Genomic DNA, 15633 nt, shown 5'->3' with positions numbered 1-15633 from the left:
TTGATGTTTGTTCCAAGTTTTCTGAGTAATTGAGAGTGATACGAAGCGTTGTCCATGATAATTATGCTGTTTTTAGTCAATTTTTGGAGAAGAGTTTTTTTAACTATGACTCAAAAATTGTAATTCATATCCTCATGGTAGTCTATAGGCGTATCTTCACCTTTTTTGGTTGATAAAAATAATGTGTCGTCGATACATCCATTGTCTAAAATGTAAAATAATAATCCTCTGTCTTTTATTGGAAGATACTGCATTTGAACATTTGTTATTATTGTTTTTCCAGCGTTTTTTCACGGTGTCCTGAGTATCAAATCTGGCCGCATTTAAATATATAATGTTTTGTTTAATTTTTTTGTACTTTTATTATATTGTAACCTCAGAAACCTTTTTTGGATGGTGCTAGAAAGGTCAATACAAAGGTAAACAATTTGAGAGCTTGGTTTAACTGCACTTCTGCGGACCTCTTTAGAGTAGCAGTATCGAAAGTGCGAATTGCCATGATGGTTGCTAACCTTCTTAGAGGAGATGCTTTTGGAACCGGGCATGGGTCCAACGGACGAAATAAGTAAAGATAGTACAGGATAACATATATTATAAAAGATACAGAAATAAACAAAAAGATAGATGGGTAAAATTACCAAAGATAAGATAAGATAGAAAAATAGGCTAATTGGCTATGCCAAAGCCATTATACAATAAAAAAAAAAAAGATAGAAAAAGGGCGCCACTTAACTTTTTGGGGTTCAAGGGGCAAGTTAAGAAACCTTAAAAACGAAAAGAGATAAGGAAAGATATTTAGGTTCTGAGACCAAATCCAGGGAAAGATATCATCAGTTAATTATTAAATAAATTTTGTCAACACACTACATAAACAAATACTAAATATATTAGGTCCACCTACTTACCTACGAAACTTAATCAGCCTGATCTTTCTCCTGGTCGAAGGTATAATAATAATTTAATGTAATAAGCAAATATTCAGAGGTATTATTTTATCAGGAAACTTATTAGGAGTCGAGAAATAAAATTCATGGATAAAACAAAACAATATATTCAAGAACACAATTATATAGGCGGCTAAAACTCAAGTAAAAAAAATGCACCATCAATTAATAAATGGTTATATCTTCTTCTTCTTCTAATGGCGCTACAACCCTTTGTGAGTCTTGGCCTGCTTAACAATGTTCTTCCATTCTGCCCTGTCGGATACTTTCCTTTGCCACTGCCTGATGTTCATGGTTTTAAGATCCCTCTCTACGTCGTCTATCCATCTTTTACGGGGCCTTCCTCTTGTTCTGTTTCCTTGGGGCTTCCATCTCTGGACTACTTTTATAGCTCGATTATCTGGCATTCTTTCTAGGTGACCAAGCCAGTTTAGTCTTTGTGATTTTACAAATCTGACAATATCTGCGCTCTGCATTAGTTCATCCAGCTCGTGGTTCATTTTAATTCTCCACGAACTATCGCTGCATTGGGTTGGTCCAAATATCTTCCTTAGTATTTTGCGCTCAAATATTCTCAGTTGATTTTCATCAGTGGTTGAGAGGGTCCACGTTTCACATCCATATGTGACCACTGGTCTAATTACTGTTTTGTAGATTCTCAGCTTAGACTCACGATTCAGTAACTTACTTTTCATTAAGTCTTTGTATGCATAAAAGCACTTATTACCGCTAAGAATCCGTGCTTGTATTTCTTGACTGATGTTGTTGTCATTTATTATTGAGCCTAGGTAGGGAAAAGTGGAGGCATATTTGTAGGTATGGTTGTCTACCTTCAGATTCTCATGTTCATTCGATTTTGTGCACTCCATATATTTTGTTTTGCTTTCATTTATATATAGACCAAACGTATCAGCTTCTCGTTTCAGTTCTATAACTTTTTCGCTTAATACCCTTTTGTTGCGGCTTATTATGGCAACATCATCCGCATATGCGCATATTTGCATAGATCTTGTATTAATACAGCCGTTTATATCCAGTTTTCTAACAACAGCTTCTAAAGTTAGATTAAAAAGTGTTGTTGATAAGGCATCCCCTTGTCTAACTCCATTTTCAATATCAAAGGCCTGCGTCATATCTCCATCTATTCTCACCATAGCTTTGGAACCCTCCAGAGTCATTCGTATAAGTTTAACCAACTTATTGGGTATCCCTAACATTAGATAGTTGCTTTAACATCTTTTGTCGATCTACTCCATCAAACGCCTGTTTGAAATCGATATACAAGTTGTAAATGGTTATATACATATGGAAATAAACAGTATTATGATCAAAAAATACCTTAACAGATACAATATAATAATATCATGCACAAATTAAATTATCAGCGAAGAGAGCCTGGTAATATTTAAAAAAAATCAACTAAAGCTGATTAAAGAAATCTCTCTTCGCTGTTTATGGGCTTATCTCGAGATAACGGGTACGGTACATTTAAAAAATGGATAGCAATTGTCGCCAATAAAACAAAATTAATTAAATTTAAATTCAAAAGAATACCAAAAGATTACAAGAATTCTGTATTATAAAAATGAAACCAACCCGCACTTTTAGTTTAATTAATAACTGTTATTTCTGAATATGGAATGTTCGTAATTATTATTTGTGAGGAGTTCTTAATAACTGATTGAATATGAAAATAGTAAATGTTCTTCTAATTGAATTGATATATCGGTAGTTCACCTTAACTACAGGTGAAGAAATGGTGGACGCAGATTCGTCCAGGGTTGGGTAATATTATAATATTATTCGCCCAGATAATTGAAGGTAATATGATTACGATAACTTACAATACCTCTCGATTACTGCTGCACTATTTCACTGATTCACTATATTTTACCAGTATCAAGCACTGAAGTTAATTAAAATAAAGGTACCTTATAACAATAGTTAATCTAATATGGTATTAGATTAAGATATTTCAAATATTTAAGTGTATACACACTTAAAAAAAATTCACAGAGAACGATAAGATAAGCAAGCGTCTTTACTCGAAGACTGCTCTGTCCAGAGTCCTCTAAAAATTTAACAAGCTTCCCAAGAAAAAAAGTGGGATATCCCCCACTCAAAAATGACAACTTGCTTAAAAGAACGCCAAGCTGTTTCCATCTCTAGGTAGATACCCGAATATAGAAAAGGTAAGTAAGTAACGGGACTCTTGTCGTTGGAAAACGTGAGAAGCGATAAAACCTTTTGAATTAGGTTCTTTCAGAAGGATTCTATAATGAGCTTTTACGACTCTGTTTACAAATTATCAAAAAGTACCCGCCTGGAACCGAAGAAAGTCAACAAAGCTCTATCATAAAATATTCTAATTCGGCATCTTTTGAATGTTTACGACCATCCGTACTTTGAGAAACCCGTGATAGTCGGTATGTTCCAATATAATTTGATAAGGGTAAGCGAAGCCCACCCGCAGATGTATCTGCGGATACGGCCATGGGCGTATCAGCAACAAGGGAAAAGGGATTAAAAAAGCATTTACTATTTTAATTATAAAAAAAATGTTACAATATTTCTTATATAATCTTTTAAAGAAATCATTCTACTGATTTCCATGAGCGCCTATCTATGGTTTTATACTTCAAATGATTAGCTTTAAGGAATAATTCGAAGTGTTGTTGCTAAACAGGAAAAAATGTCTTGTTGAACCAATTCATTTAAAAAAGGCTTTCAATATTTGGAAAAACATAAACTGTGTACATTTTTTCTACTGTTTTCGTCACGGGATACATAAAGTGACGTTCTGTTTTTCTGAACTTGAACCTGAACTATTTCTTCTAAACATCAGAAAGGTTCTGAACTATAATTTAAAAAATAGCTAATTTTGTCATCTTCGTTAAAAAGCATATTTTGAAATTGTCTGGTTTAGAAAGTTTAGAAAGGTTTAGAAAGTAGAAAATGGTTCCATTGGTTCTCAAGCTTCATGGATATTGTCGCACCAATCGTGCATATGATTATATGCAAAACATTGACGTAACGATAAATATAAACGTCTTATACATCAGTTTTTAACATCTTCAGATAGTGGCCGCCTACACAAATTCTTGTAAAATTCAAATCTCAATTATACCAGGGTCATTATTAAAAGAAATGCCATTGATAACATGCTTAATTTCCATTTATTTTATTCCGATTATTACCAAGCACTGAATTACTATAACACGAAATAAATTCACTTTTTAAGCGCGGTCTTCGTATACAAGAAACACAAACATACCAGAAAGTTCTAGTATTGTACAGAAACAGATCTGTTACAGCTGGCTTATCAAACCGCTATTTTAGATGCATACAGATCCGACGTTACATTTTATTCCTTTTTACAAAATATAGACGAATATTCCCAACAGAAAGATTTAATTATTTTACATTCCAAATTAGCAATGTTTTTCTAATAAACTAACAATAAAATCATAGTTTTGATTTTTGCTCATTTCATTTTCAGCATTACTTTACACATTACAAACATTTATTAAGATGAAGAATTTTTAAATGTTGCGATTAAAATTATACTTCCAAAATATTGAAAGTGTGCTTTTGCTTACGTTTATGGGCCTCTCAATGGGCAAGTTTATTATAAAATGAAATAAAAATTAATGTAATATTGGTTATCGATTGTAAAGATTATCAAAGACGACACATATTTGATTAGTCCTAGAAAAATATTTTTAGAGATCTGCGATCTCTAATACAAGACAAATAAAATGATAAATGTGTTAAGAATACTCGTCCAGTATTTTACAGTTTTAGTAGAACAAATATACTTCCATTTATATATATATATATATATATATATATATATATATATATATATATATATATATATATATATATATATGGATGGGTTGGAGTCAATAAAAGGGCTATTGGTTAACTATTTTATCTCGAGCTTTCAATTGTGTTTACAATTATTATCAAGAGCTGCTAATATATATATATATATATATATATATATATATATATATATATATATATATATATATATATATATATATATATTACAGGATGTCCAAAGTCGGCATCATATGGGAAACTTTTTTATTTTTAGTTTTACGGAAAAAATCTATGCTTTATAAAATGTCCTAAAATACAATAATCAAATATTAAATTTTTCAGTCATATACACAGTTCGTCAAAAAACAAGAATTGTGTATATTGTTAACTCTTATATAAATTCATATTTTTTGACAAACCGTATTATGAGTGAAAAAATTTAATATCTGATAATTGTATTCTAGATTTTAGATCATTCAGAACTTTTTATAAAGAAAACCTTTTTTTCATAAAACTAAAAATAAAAAAGTTCCCATATGACCCAATTAAGTCTGCACAATACGGGAAACTTATTTTTAGTTTTATGAAAAAAGGTTTTCTTTATCAAAAGTTCTGAATGATCTAAAATCTAGAATACAATTATCAGATATTAAATTTTTTCACTCATAATATGGTTTGTCAAAAAATATTAATTTTATGTAAGAGTTAACAGTTCATATTTTTTGACAAACCGCCTGTACAACTGAAAAAATGAATATCTGATGATTGTATTCTAGGTTTTAGATAATTGAGAACTTCGTATAAAGAATAACTTTTTTTCATAAAACTAAAAATAAAAGTTTCCCATATGGTGCTGACTTATTGGAAACACTAAAAACTAAAGTTTTATTTTGAGGTTGCAGTCATTATTAGGGCAGGATAAGTAAAACTCTTTGTTCTTTTATCAAGCTTTCGCAAAATTTATTCGCTTCTTCAGGATATGCTAAAATATGGTTATAATTATTTTATCAGAAAATACAATGAAATTAGAATTAAAAAACATTGTATAAAACTAGCACCAGCACATCGCTGATTTGATCGCGTGTTTTTCAGTTGACTTTTTCCCCGAATTTTTCCTTAAATTATCAACCGAAATATTTTGTATGTGTTTCCCGTCATTACATGAACGTTGTACTTTATTTTACGCTCTTTGATCGTCGACTCCAGGTTCTTTTTCTTCTGCATTCTGTTAATAACTTCGGTGGTTATTGTTCTTTTTTTAGTCTTTGGGTTTCGGTTTTTTTTTGGTCCAGATAATACTTAGTAAGAGGTTAAGACTCCGGCTCGCAGCCGTAGAGAAGAATTGAGAGTACATAATAGCACAATATTCGAAGTCTAATGTCTAGATCCCGCCTGATGAAGAAGTTTTTCATTCCGATAAACGTGTTTCTAGTCTTTTCAATTCTTGATAGGACCTCCTTCGTCCATTTGCAACTACGATTTATTAGTGCATCCATGTATCTGATAGATGACACCTGTTCAACGATTCTTTCATGTATTCAGAGGACAGTTTATGTTTGTAATTTGGAGAAAACCACAGGTTTCGTGGTGGTGATATTCATATATAGGCCATAACGCTTGCTACAGTCTACAACGTCGTGTATTTTTCCGTAGTTCCAGTAGGCTGCTGGCATGTCGTAATATATTCTTAAGTTACTGTTAATTATGATTCCTGCGATATAGAGCTCTAAGAGCCTCTGCGAAGATGTTTCGAGTACAGATTAAAGAGAATGGGGACAATATTTATCTTGTCTTATGGCTATCTCCTTCGACTAGTTGCTCACCACCCTTACTTGAGCTATTTAATGCCAATACAGTTCTGTGATGATTCGTCACAAAGCTAACAAAGATAGTCAATAAAGCAGGCATATATTTCCACATTCATGCTACATTCTATGAAAGTACATTGAGTTTCATTCTTAGACCATTAAAGCTTATAGACACGCCGTATGCTATAGCCCCCGTTTCGAAGAGTGAAGCAAACATAAATTGCTTTGCGCAGATATGCGTGACGTCAGTTTATGGCAGAGAACGTTAGAAACTAGAAGTGCGTATAGGTATTTGCAAACTTTTTATAAGTATTAAGTTTCAATTTAAAACTTTTTCAATACATTATTTTTTTTAATAATGTCTGATATATCATTTAATGGGTAAAAAAAATTCATAAATTAAACTTGCAAAACCTACCAGAAATTTAGCACCCATTTAGCATCCAAAGTGTTTAAAATAGACGCATATGAGGGCCTTATATAATTTTTATTTTATAATTCTTTGAGAACTGAAGGATAAAATAAATAAATTGTTTTAGATTTCCTAAAGATTTTTCATTGCAAAAAAATTGATTATAGCGATGCACCGTGAAAATTTTAGACCATCAAATAGTTCTAAAATTTGCTCCAAGCATTTCACGGCGGATTCGTTTATTACTAGCGTATGGAGTTCAAAAAAACAACTCAAAAAAGATGCTGTACCCAGCATTTTCGATTTTCCAAACAGTTTAATTAAGCAAGTAAAAACTAGAAAATTTTCAGTAAAAAAAGAAACTGTCTCAGACAAAACAACAGGCTCTAAAAGTGAAAATATAAATATAACTTCGAGTGAATCTACTACCATAAAGACTCCAGTAGAAATTCTAGAGGAAACTACCTTAGAACGATCCTTCATTGAAAAAGCGAAGACATTATCTTGGTGATTTTGTTGAACAAAAATCATCTAACAGAGATCAGGAATATAGTGGTAATAAACAAATTATTTTAAAAGAAAAACAAACAAATCAAAATGTTGCAACAACAAAATAGAAAGCTCGTTAAAAAAGTTAATACCTTAAAATGTTTAGTAGAACATCTTAAGGAAATAATATAAAAATCTAATAAAGATAATTTATTTTCATTATTGCAATAAAGGTAAGAACTTCAATATTAATGTCAATAGACTTAAAAGTAAGTTAACAAATCTATTTTATTTTGTGATCATTAAATAGATTTATATACATTATTTTTCCCCTAAAATGAAACTTCCATCACAAGTAAAATTTCTATCTTTAAATTTATTTTTCATTATCAAACAAGAAGAGGTAGGTACACTTTCAAATTAAACATTTACTTTTACAAAATTACTTTAATTCACAAATATTCATTAATTCCTTTGCTAAATAATTTATCTTTTAGAAAATATTGCAGTTTTATTAAAATGCATCTAAAATTAGGTAATTTTATTAGGGCTTTTCGAAAAATCCAATCTAACGTTTGAGTTCTTGCCATATTGTGACGTCACTTGCGCAGAAGGTGTTTGCTTCAACGATTCGGTACAAGGCGTGTCTATAAGTTTTAATGGTCTAAGGTTTCATTGTATTGGTTGTACAAGAATGTAACCTTGGGGTACTCCTTCAGTGGGAATGAATGCTGTTTAAGAAGTGATTTTTTACTTTGACCTTGATGCTGCTGTCTGAGAAATACGGGTGAGCCGAAGTTCAGTAATCCGGCATCCCAGACTTTGTTAAAGACTTTCTGAATGCCGAAAAAGATTACTGAGGCGAATTTTTTGTCACTGAGGTTGTGGGTTAAGTGACGATTTCAGTCAACGCAGTTGTAGTAGTGTGACCTTCTCGAAAGCCTAGTTGGAATGTGTGGATGGTTTTATTTTCCGTGGTAAACCTGAATCTCTTGAGGATTCTCTCGAAGACAACTGAGAATGTTCAGTAAAGTTATCGGTCTGTACGAGACGAGCTGAAACCACTCTATAACCGCCCTTAGGTAACTGATCACTGGGATCGTCGACCATTGTCGTGTTCTTTCGGATGCGTCGTGTTGCGTCTATTAGCGGGTTCTGGCTGACAGTGCACACTTAAGTTCCAGGTTGGGAAGGGATAACATGCAGTGTTCCTGTCTGTTAGATGGTTGATATTTTGGGGATGCCTTTGGATTACTACCTATTTAAGTAATAATTTTTTAGAAAGATTGCAAATTTTTTCAAACAATATAGAATGTTCAACAGAGGATCGAATATATACCACAAGAAGAGGGAGCCGGTGGTGGGTCTTGAAAGCAGGCAGTAATTCGGAAATTTTCCTGCGTGGTCGTAAAGTGGTCCTGTGATGGAGAGAATATACGAGAGGAAGACGACAAACGTAGGAGGATGGAATCCGAGTTAGAGGCACGCGGATATACTAACTGTCGATAGGTATCTTTTGGACTGTGGACGTGAAGTAACCACTCTAGATGATGGTCTCTTGAAGGTGGGAAAGTTCTTCTTTAGGGTTCTCGAGTTTAGAAATAGAAATGGTTCAATGGATGAGGGCATAACAGAAGGACAGAAATGTTGATTTGTTCGAGTGGATTTCTTTTTCTGTACAACGAATGACTCAATCGACCACTTCAGGCTACGAGTGGCCAGCACATAAGAAAGTAGAAGAGACTGATTATTTTCTACTGTCTTTGTCAACATTATATTTAAAGGTTATCCGAAGAAGAGTTTCAAATCCGGAACAGAAATAGCTTATACGATCTTAAAATGTGCATATCCAAGCTTGTGATCGTTCCACGTTTGAATATATAGAGCAAAAAGCATTTTTCATCTTAGAGAACGCACTGCGTGCTATTTCGTTCTCTAGTTTCCGTATTTAATATTTGCATTTCTTTATTGTAACCCTTTGTATTAATTTAATACAATTGGTTCAACATGCATCATCATTAGCATCACTAATTTATGTTAAGGTTGGTTTTTGGAAAAATTATGACTGATAAACAGAAAATACCACTACATTGTGGTAAATATGAAAAGATATCCATTTGGTGTTTAAAGGAGTTAGTTCTAAAGAATCCAAATTAAGGAAAGGAATGCTGATGCTTCTATACCTTATTAATGCACTATGTTCCCAAATTTCGAAAATTAAGGTAAGTATTCATAATGCTAGAAAAGTTTGCAATTACATGATCGGTCTTTAGAAAAACTCTTGTAATGGTGCTAATTAAATATGCCACTATAATATTTTAGGAAATTTATTTTGATATCCTTAAAGGAAATTTTGATATATAGGTTTTATTCGCTTCGTTCTGTTTTGTGACACCTTAGAACAAGGGAAACAATTCAACTTAAAAATTCCAAAATTCGTATGGAACATCATTATAGGATACAAAATACTTGGTACTTTGTTGTCCAATATGAAATAAATAACTGACAACAATTCTCATTATTTTTCAAAACCATGTAAAACGCAATATCTGTGAGCGTACCACACACTAAGCAATACTGAAGTTGGATATTCACCTCAATTAAGGAACAAAAGTAGAAATAACACACAAACAATTCAAGAAGTAGGTAAACATAATGGTGTTTAGATGAGATGGTTGTAATGTAATAAATTAATATATTTATATTATTTTTGAATATTTGTAATATTACAAAAAATGTCAACGAAAATATATGTTTCATTTAATGTTCATGCATGCCCAAATGATTTTTAATAATATATAAGTAATATTTGAGAGGCCTTTAAACTTTTTATAGACTAATTATACTTAAAAATAAACTATACATAATTTAAAAAAATAAATTTTTATCCTCTTTTTTAATTGATTGGTCGTATTGGAAGTAGTTTAACGCTCCCCTTGCTTTGAAATTAAAAACAACATAAACATATGAACCAATCCTGTAGTCCATATCCTGAAAGTCCTACATATATCAAACCCTGATTGCATGGTAACATATTACAGTGCCGAAGGAGATGGTAATCAAAGTGAAGAATGCAGTGAAGTTGGGCCTGACAAGCCCTGTCAGCCTTGTTCAATTCGTTGTAAACCTGGTACAATACCGACACTACAATGCAGAGTATGTTTGTGTCTTTATCATCACGAATGTGTAGGCATTGCACCGCATATTTCTCTGCCGTATATTTGCAAGGTACAATACATAGTTTTAAAATAAATATGGTGAAAAAGAATTTGTCATTCATTCAATACATTTTTCTTACTAGTTGATACATAGTTTTTATATGGTTAACAAGTTTGTTGTTTTGGGTATGGTGGATTTAAAATGCATCTAAAGTATTTAATAATTTACTTTTATTACTCGAATATAATTTACCAGTTAAAGTTAAATCAATAGTAGTTAAATCATAAAATTTACTATATTTATCATTTACCAAAAACATATATAATTTATCAGATAGTTTAACACAGAAACCGGTATTTTTGGTGTTTCAAATTATATTTATTACAAGTTTGGTTTCAATTATTCTTTTATAATTTGCTCATATTCTCTTCAAGATCCTTTGAGACTGATGCCTATTGTTAAACTTTTTGTATTATTTTGAAAATGGACTAATGAGTATACACCTCTTCTAATAATATGCCTGATCAGTTGTTGACAAATATTGAAACCATTTTTTGATTATTTCTGTTTTAAAACTATATTCATTAAAGTCATAGTTAAATTTCTTCTCGAATATTATATTTCCATAGTGTTAACCCTTTTTATTCCCAGTGTAAGTTGTCACGTATACACAAGTAACATATTGCTATAATAAAAATAAAAAAGCCTACCAGATTTTTATTTTTTATTTCCTTTCTGATATATTTATTCCCAAGTTTTGAATTCAACTGTTTTGTTCGTTTCATGAATTAGTTCTTTTTTATATTTTGTCTGTAGTTTTTATTAATTTCATAACACAGTACAACTCAGATAACCAGTGCATATCGATGTTAAGTAAAATTAAACTTTTGACAATGTTGACATGACAAGTGTAAATATTACTATAATTATGTTGCTATACTGCGTTCCACGTTAAGAAAATAACAGTGCGGAGATAGGGCCATGTATTTCTTATGGACGGTAGAAGCGCAGCGATGCCACGATGAACGCAAGCACGATTCAGGGTTGTATAATTTGTATTTTCGTTTTCACAGACATGAATTAAATTAACGTTTTTTAACGTAATTGACCAAAAGTGCCCATTCGAAACAAGAGATGAAAAGTAGGGAAAATGATTTTAATTAAATAGTATTTACAAAAGATAATTTTATTTTATCTTATTTTAATTATAGCAACGACAGTTTATTTGTTTTTCGGTAAGAATATCATATACCATGAATCATAGAAATCAGTAGAAAATATTGCTTAGTTGAATCATGCACTTTGCCGGCTATTAAAGATTTAAAAGCAAATAAACGGACCGCTTGGAATGCATATATCTAATTACTAATTGCAACATAAAATAATACGGTGTGCGTATGTCAGCGATTTTATGTCGTTCTCTGAGACTTCTTCTTCCTATGCCGTCCCCATTAACGGAGGTTGGCGACCACATTTTTAAAAGCTTCTCTGTCTTTTGCAACGTGGAATAATTCGTCTACAGCCATGTTTGTCCAGTCTCGAATATTTCGCAGCCATGACTTCCTCTTTCTACCTATTCCTTTTTTGCCATCGACTCTACCCTGCATGATGACCTGCAGAAGACTATATTTATTATTTCTTAGTATGTGTCCAAGGTATGCAGTCTTGCGTACTTTTATCGTTCTCAACAATTTTTTGTCTCGACCCATCCTTCTCAGCACTTCCTTCTCTGAGACTACATAATGATAATAAGGCTTTGTGGTCCTTCAGTTGTTATTCTGACTTTACAATTAAACGTTAATTGAAAATGGAAATTCGAAAAATATATCGACAATCTAGTAAACCGCATTCCTGAGAGTTTTGTCAACACTGATCTCCATAAGCCTAATGTTATTTTCTTAACGTGAAACGCTCTATACACTTGTTGAAATTAACTTTATTCAAACTCAAACTTGTTTACAATACTTTAACTGTTTAACTGACTGACAACTATAAACTTTAAAACTCAAAATACAACTACTGTTATAAACTGTCAAAAACATTTGTTTGACATCTGTCAATGACCGTTTCTGTAGCATTCACGTTATTTCTTATAGATTCGTTGGTCTTCCTTTCCATCCTTGATGTTCTAGCACTTCTTCTCAAATAATCCATTTCAACTGCCAACAATTTTCTCTTCAGATCTGCATTAATTGTCCATACTTCAGAGCCATAACAAAGAACTGATTCAACCATGGTTTTCCCTATTCTTTTTTTGTTCCTTTTGGAAATGTTGCGATCCCACCATAAGGAGTTCAGACATCCTACAATTTTACATCCCTGATTAATTCGGTGGTTAATTTCGGTTTCTCCCAAGCCATTCTTATCAATGAGTGCACCTAAATATTTAAATTTTTCCACTTGTTTGATTTCAACGTCTTCCGTCTATCAACACTTCAAACCTTGCATCTGAATTCATAACTAAAATATTCTATTTTCTTCATGCTGACTTGTAGCCCCCATTTTACATATTCTCTGTATAGACGTTTTATCTACGCTAAGTATAGACGTGTATAGACGCTAAGAATCTTGAGCTAGGACGACTTGGTCATTCACAAAGTTCAGTGAGTACAGTATGTCATTTCCTATGGGGATTCCCATTCCCTGGCAGTGGGTTTTCCAATTTTGGAGGACTGCCTCAAGCAGCTTTACTTTTTCTATGTGCGATAAATCGTATGGAATTTTCGCAACACTTCTCCTTACTTTATAGTTATTCGCCTCGAATAACTGGACTATCAGGGATAGATTGAAGCCAACAGGGAGGATCAGTTCCATGATATGGAGCTCATCTCTCGATATGAACTACCTTCGGTTTATTTCTAGCTGAAAACTGGAGGCGGTAGATTAGATCGTTTATTTTCTGCAGGACGGTGTACGTGCCTTCCCAGTTTCATTAAAGTCCTTTCTTATGTGTGGGATTGTATAACCATACTTGATCACCTCTTTCGAAAGTTGTACCAGTAGCATGCATGTCGAGCCTGGCCTTGGCTTTATCACTTTGAAGCTTTAAACTTTTACGAGCAAATTTGTAGACTCTTTCCAATTTTTCTCTCAAATTTTTGATCTACGTCAGGGACGAACGTTCTTCTTCGCAGGGAGGCAATCTTCCGAAGATTAGACCTTGAGGAAGCTTCATTTGTCTTCCAGTGATCATCATCAATGGAGAATACCCGTCTGCTTCATGTTCGGAACTTCTATAGGCTTAGAGGAATTAAAGTATCTCAATATTTTTTATTATTAGCGACAAACATTGAAAGGTATTGGCAAACAGTTTTATTAGGTCTTTCGGCCATTCCGTCTGATTGAGGATGGAGAGGAGTAGAGCGAGTTTTCTTAATACCCAATATTATACCCAAAAGGCTCTCCGGAAAGATATTGTGCCATTTTACCACGTCTTGTTCTAGGGCCTTTTGTACCGTTATATAAATGGCATTTCTTACACCAATCTTTCCCATCTCGCCGACAATTGATCCAGTAGAATCTGTCTCGAACTCTAGCCAGTGTGCCAGTAGCCAGAAAGGCTGCTGTGAAGTTCTTGTAACATACTTTTAATGTGTGATTTTTTCAGCACCATTTTTTAAACTGTACGTACTCCATCGGGACTTTCCCACTTCCGATATAATAGATCATTGGAAAGATAAAAAGATTCCCATTGAGTCCAGTACGCCTTTATAGTTCCACTGTATTTGGTTATTTCCTGCCAAATAGGTCGTACTCCATTTTTGAGCCGTTCTCAACTTGTAAGTCATTATCTTTCTTTTGACTCTTTTAAGGGTTTCCAGGGAAGCCTGATCATTATCTTCATCCTGTATAACTGTGGTCCTCCGAAGACTTACTTCTTCGGTTAAATTCTCTTTTTCTCCAAGCTGACAACGGCTTTGAACCTGTTCTCTTAACTTTTCTATTTCATTTTTACTAATCGCTAGTTGCTCCCTCATATGTGCAACTTCTGATTTCAGAGTATCTTTTTCACGTCTTTGCTCACTTGTGGGAAATCGATTTCTTAGAGACTTATATGTACTAGTATTTCTAGTAGGACTTTGTGACGGGCTTCTAAATGTCGATCTGGGATCGGTTTCGGCAAGTATTTTGTAAAAGCCCTATTCTTCCTCAATTAAAACATTTTCTGTTTTGATTTTGAGATTTTTGTTGAAGATTCTGCAGTATGCTCAATATCTGGGGTAAAATAGGTTGTTTTTGGTTATCTGCTATTGTGACTGTATTTCTTTTAATTTTGGGCTAGATCGGGAAATTCTTTTCTCCGCTTCATACACCTGGTCTGAGATTAGTGCTTCATCTAGCGTTTTGTGGTATAATCGGAGAGCTTGTCATGTAGTCTATCGATGAATGCTTCTATACAAATTTGTTCCAGAATATCTTAAGGTGCCTGTGGGTACGCCAATAATCACTATAATAATACATCAATGAATCACCACGGGTAATGCAATAATCGTTTAATATTGGCTTCATATTCTTGCAGGATTTCTATACACCAATAAATCACCACGGGTAATGCAATAATCGTTTAATATTGGCTTCATATTCTTGCAGGATTTCTTTATGCTTTTGATATCGAATTTTCACTGGACTTTGGAAAACCTGCTTTAGATGCTGCGGCATATCTTGTCTCTGAAGCTTGAACGAGAGAGGTATAACTACGTACATTCTGGGGAAGAAATTGCAAGACGTTTGCTGCCTGTCCTCGAAGCGACACTATCAAGGAAGCTGCCATTTCTTTCTCAGTCCAGCCATTTGCTGTTTGACCATCGAATGTGGGTGGTTTTAAAATTTTGCTGGTTCTAATTGTGTCTGGTTCAACTATGGAAGATGATGAAGCTGTTTGTTGTGATTCGAGTTACTGAAACAATATTAGATAATGAAGCTTGTGTATTAATTTTTCATTCTAACTCAACTATTTGGCTTTCTAAATTAGATTTTAAATCGTTTTGCTGTT

At 33.0% G+C, this 15633-nt stretch overlaps 1 protein-coding gene across 1 annotated transcript in view; it reads left to right on the top strand.

The window, feature by feature from the left end:
• Positions 1-15633, top strand: part of LOC140439638 (uncharacterized) — a 67864-nt gene that overhangs the window by 32412 nt on the left and 19819 nt on the right. The window contains exon 5 of the mRNA XM_072529678.1: positions 10523-10709. Within this exon, the coding sequence (XP_072385779.1) occupies positions 10523-10709 (187 nt within the window). The remainder of the gene's footprint in view (positions 1-10522; positions 10710-15633) is intronic.

The sequence above is a fragment of the Diabrotica undecimpunctata genome, chromosome 4 (assembly GCF_040954645.1).
Source record: "Diabrotica undecimpunctata isolate CICGRU chromosome 4, icDiaUnde3, whole genome shotgun sequence".
Lineage (NCBI taxonomy): Eukaryota > Metazoa > Arthropoda > Insecta > Coleoptera > Chrysomelidae > Diabrotica > Diabrotica undecimpunctata.
Note: the sequence above shows the minus strand (reverse complement) of the source record. Positions and strands in the feature narration are given on the sequence as shown.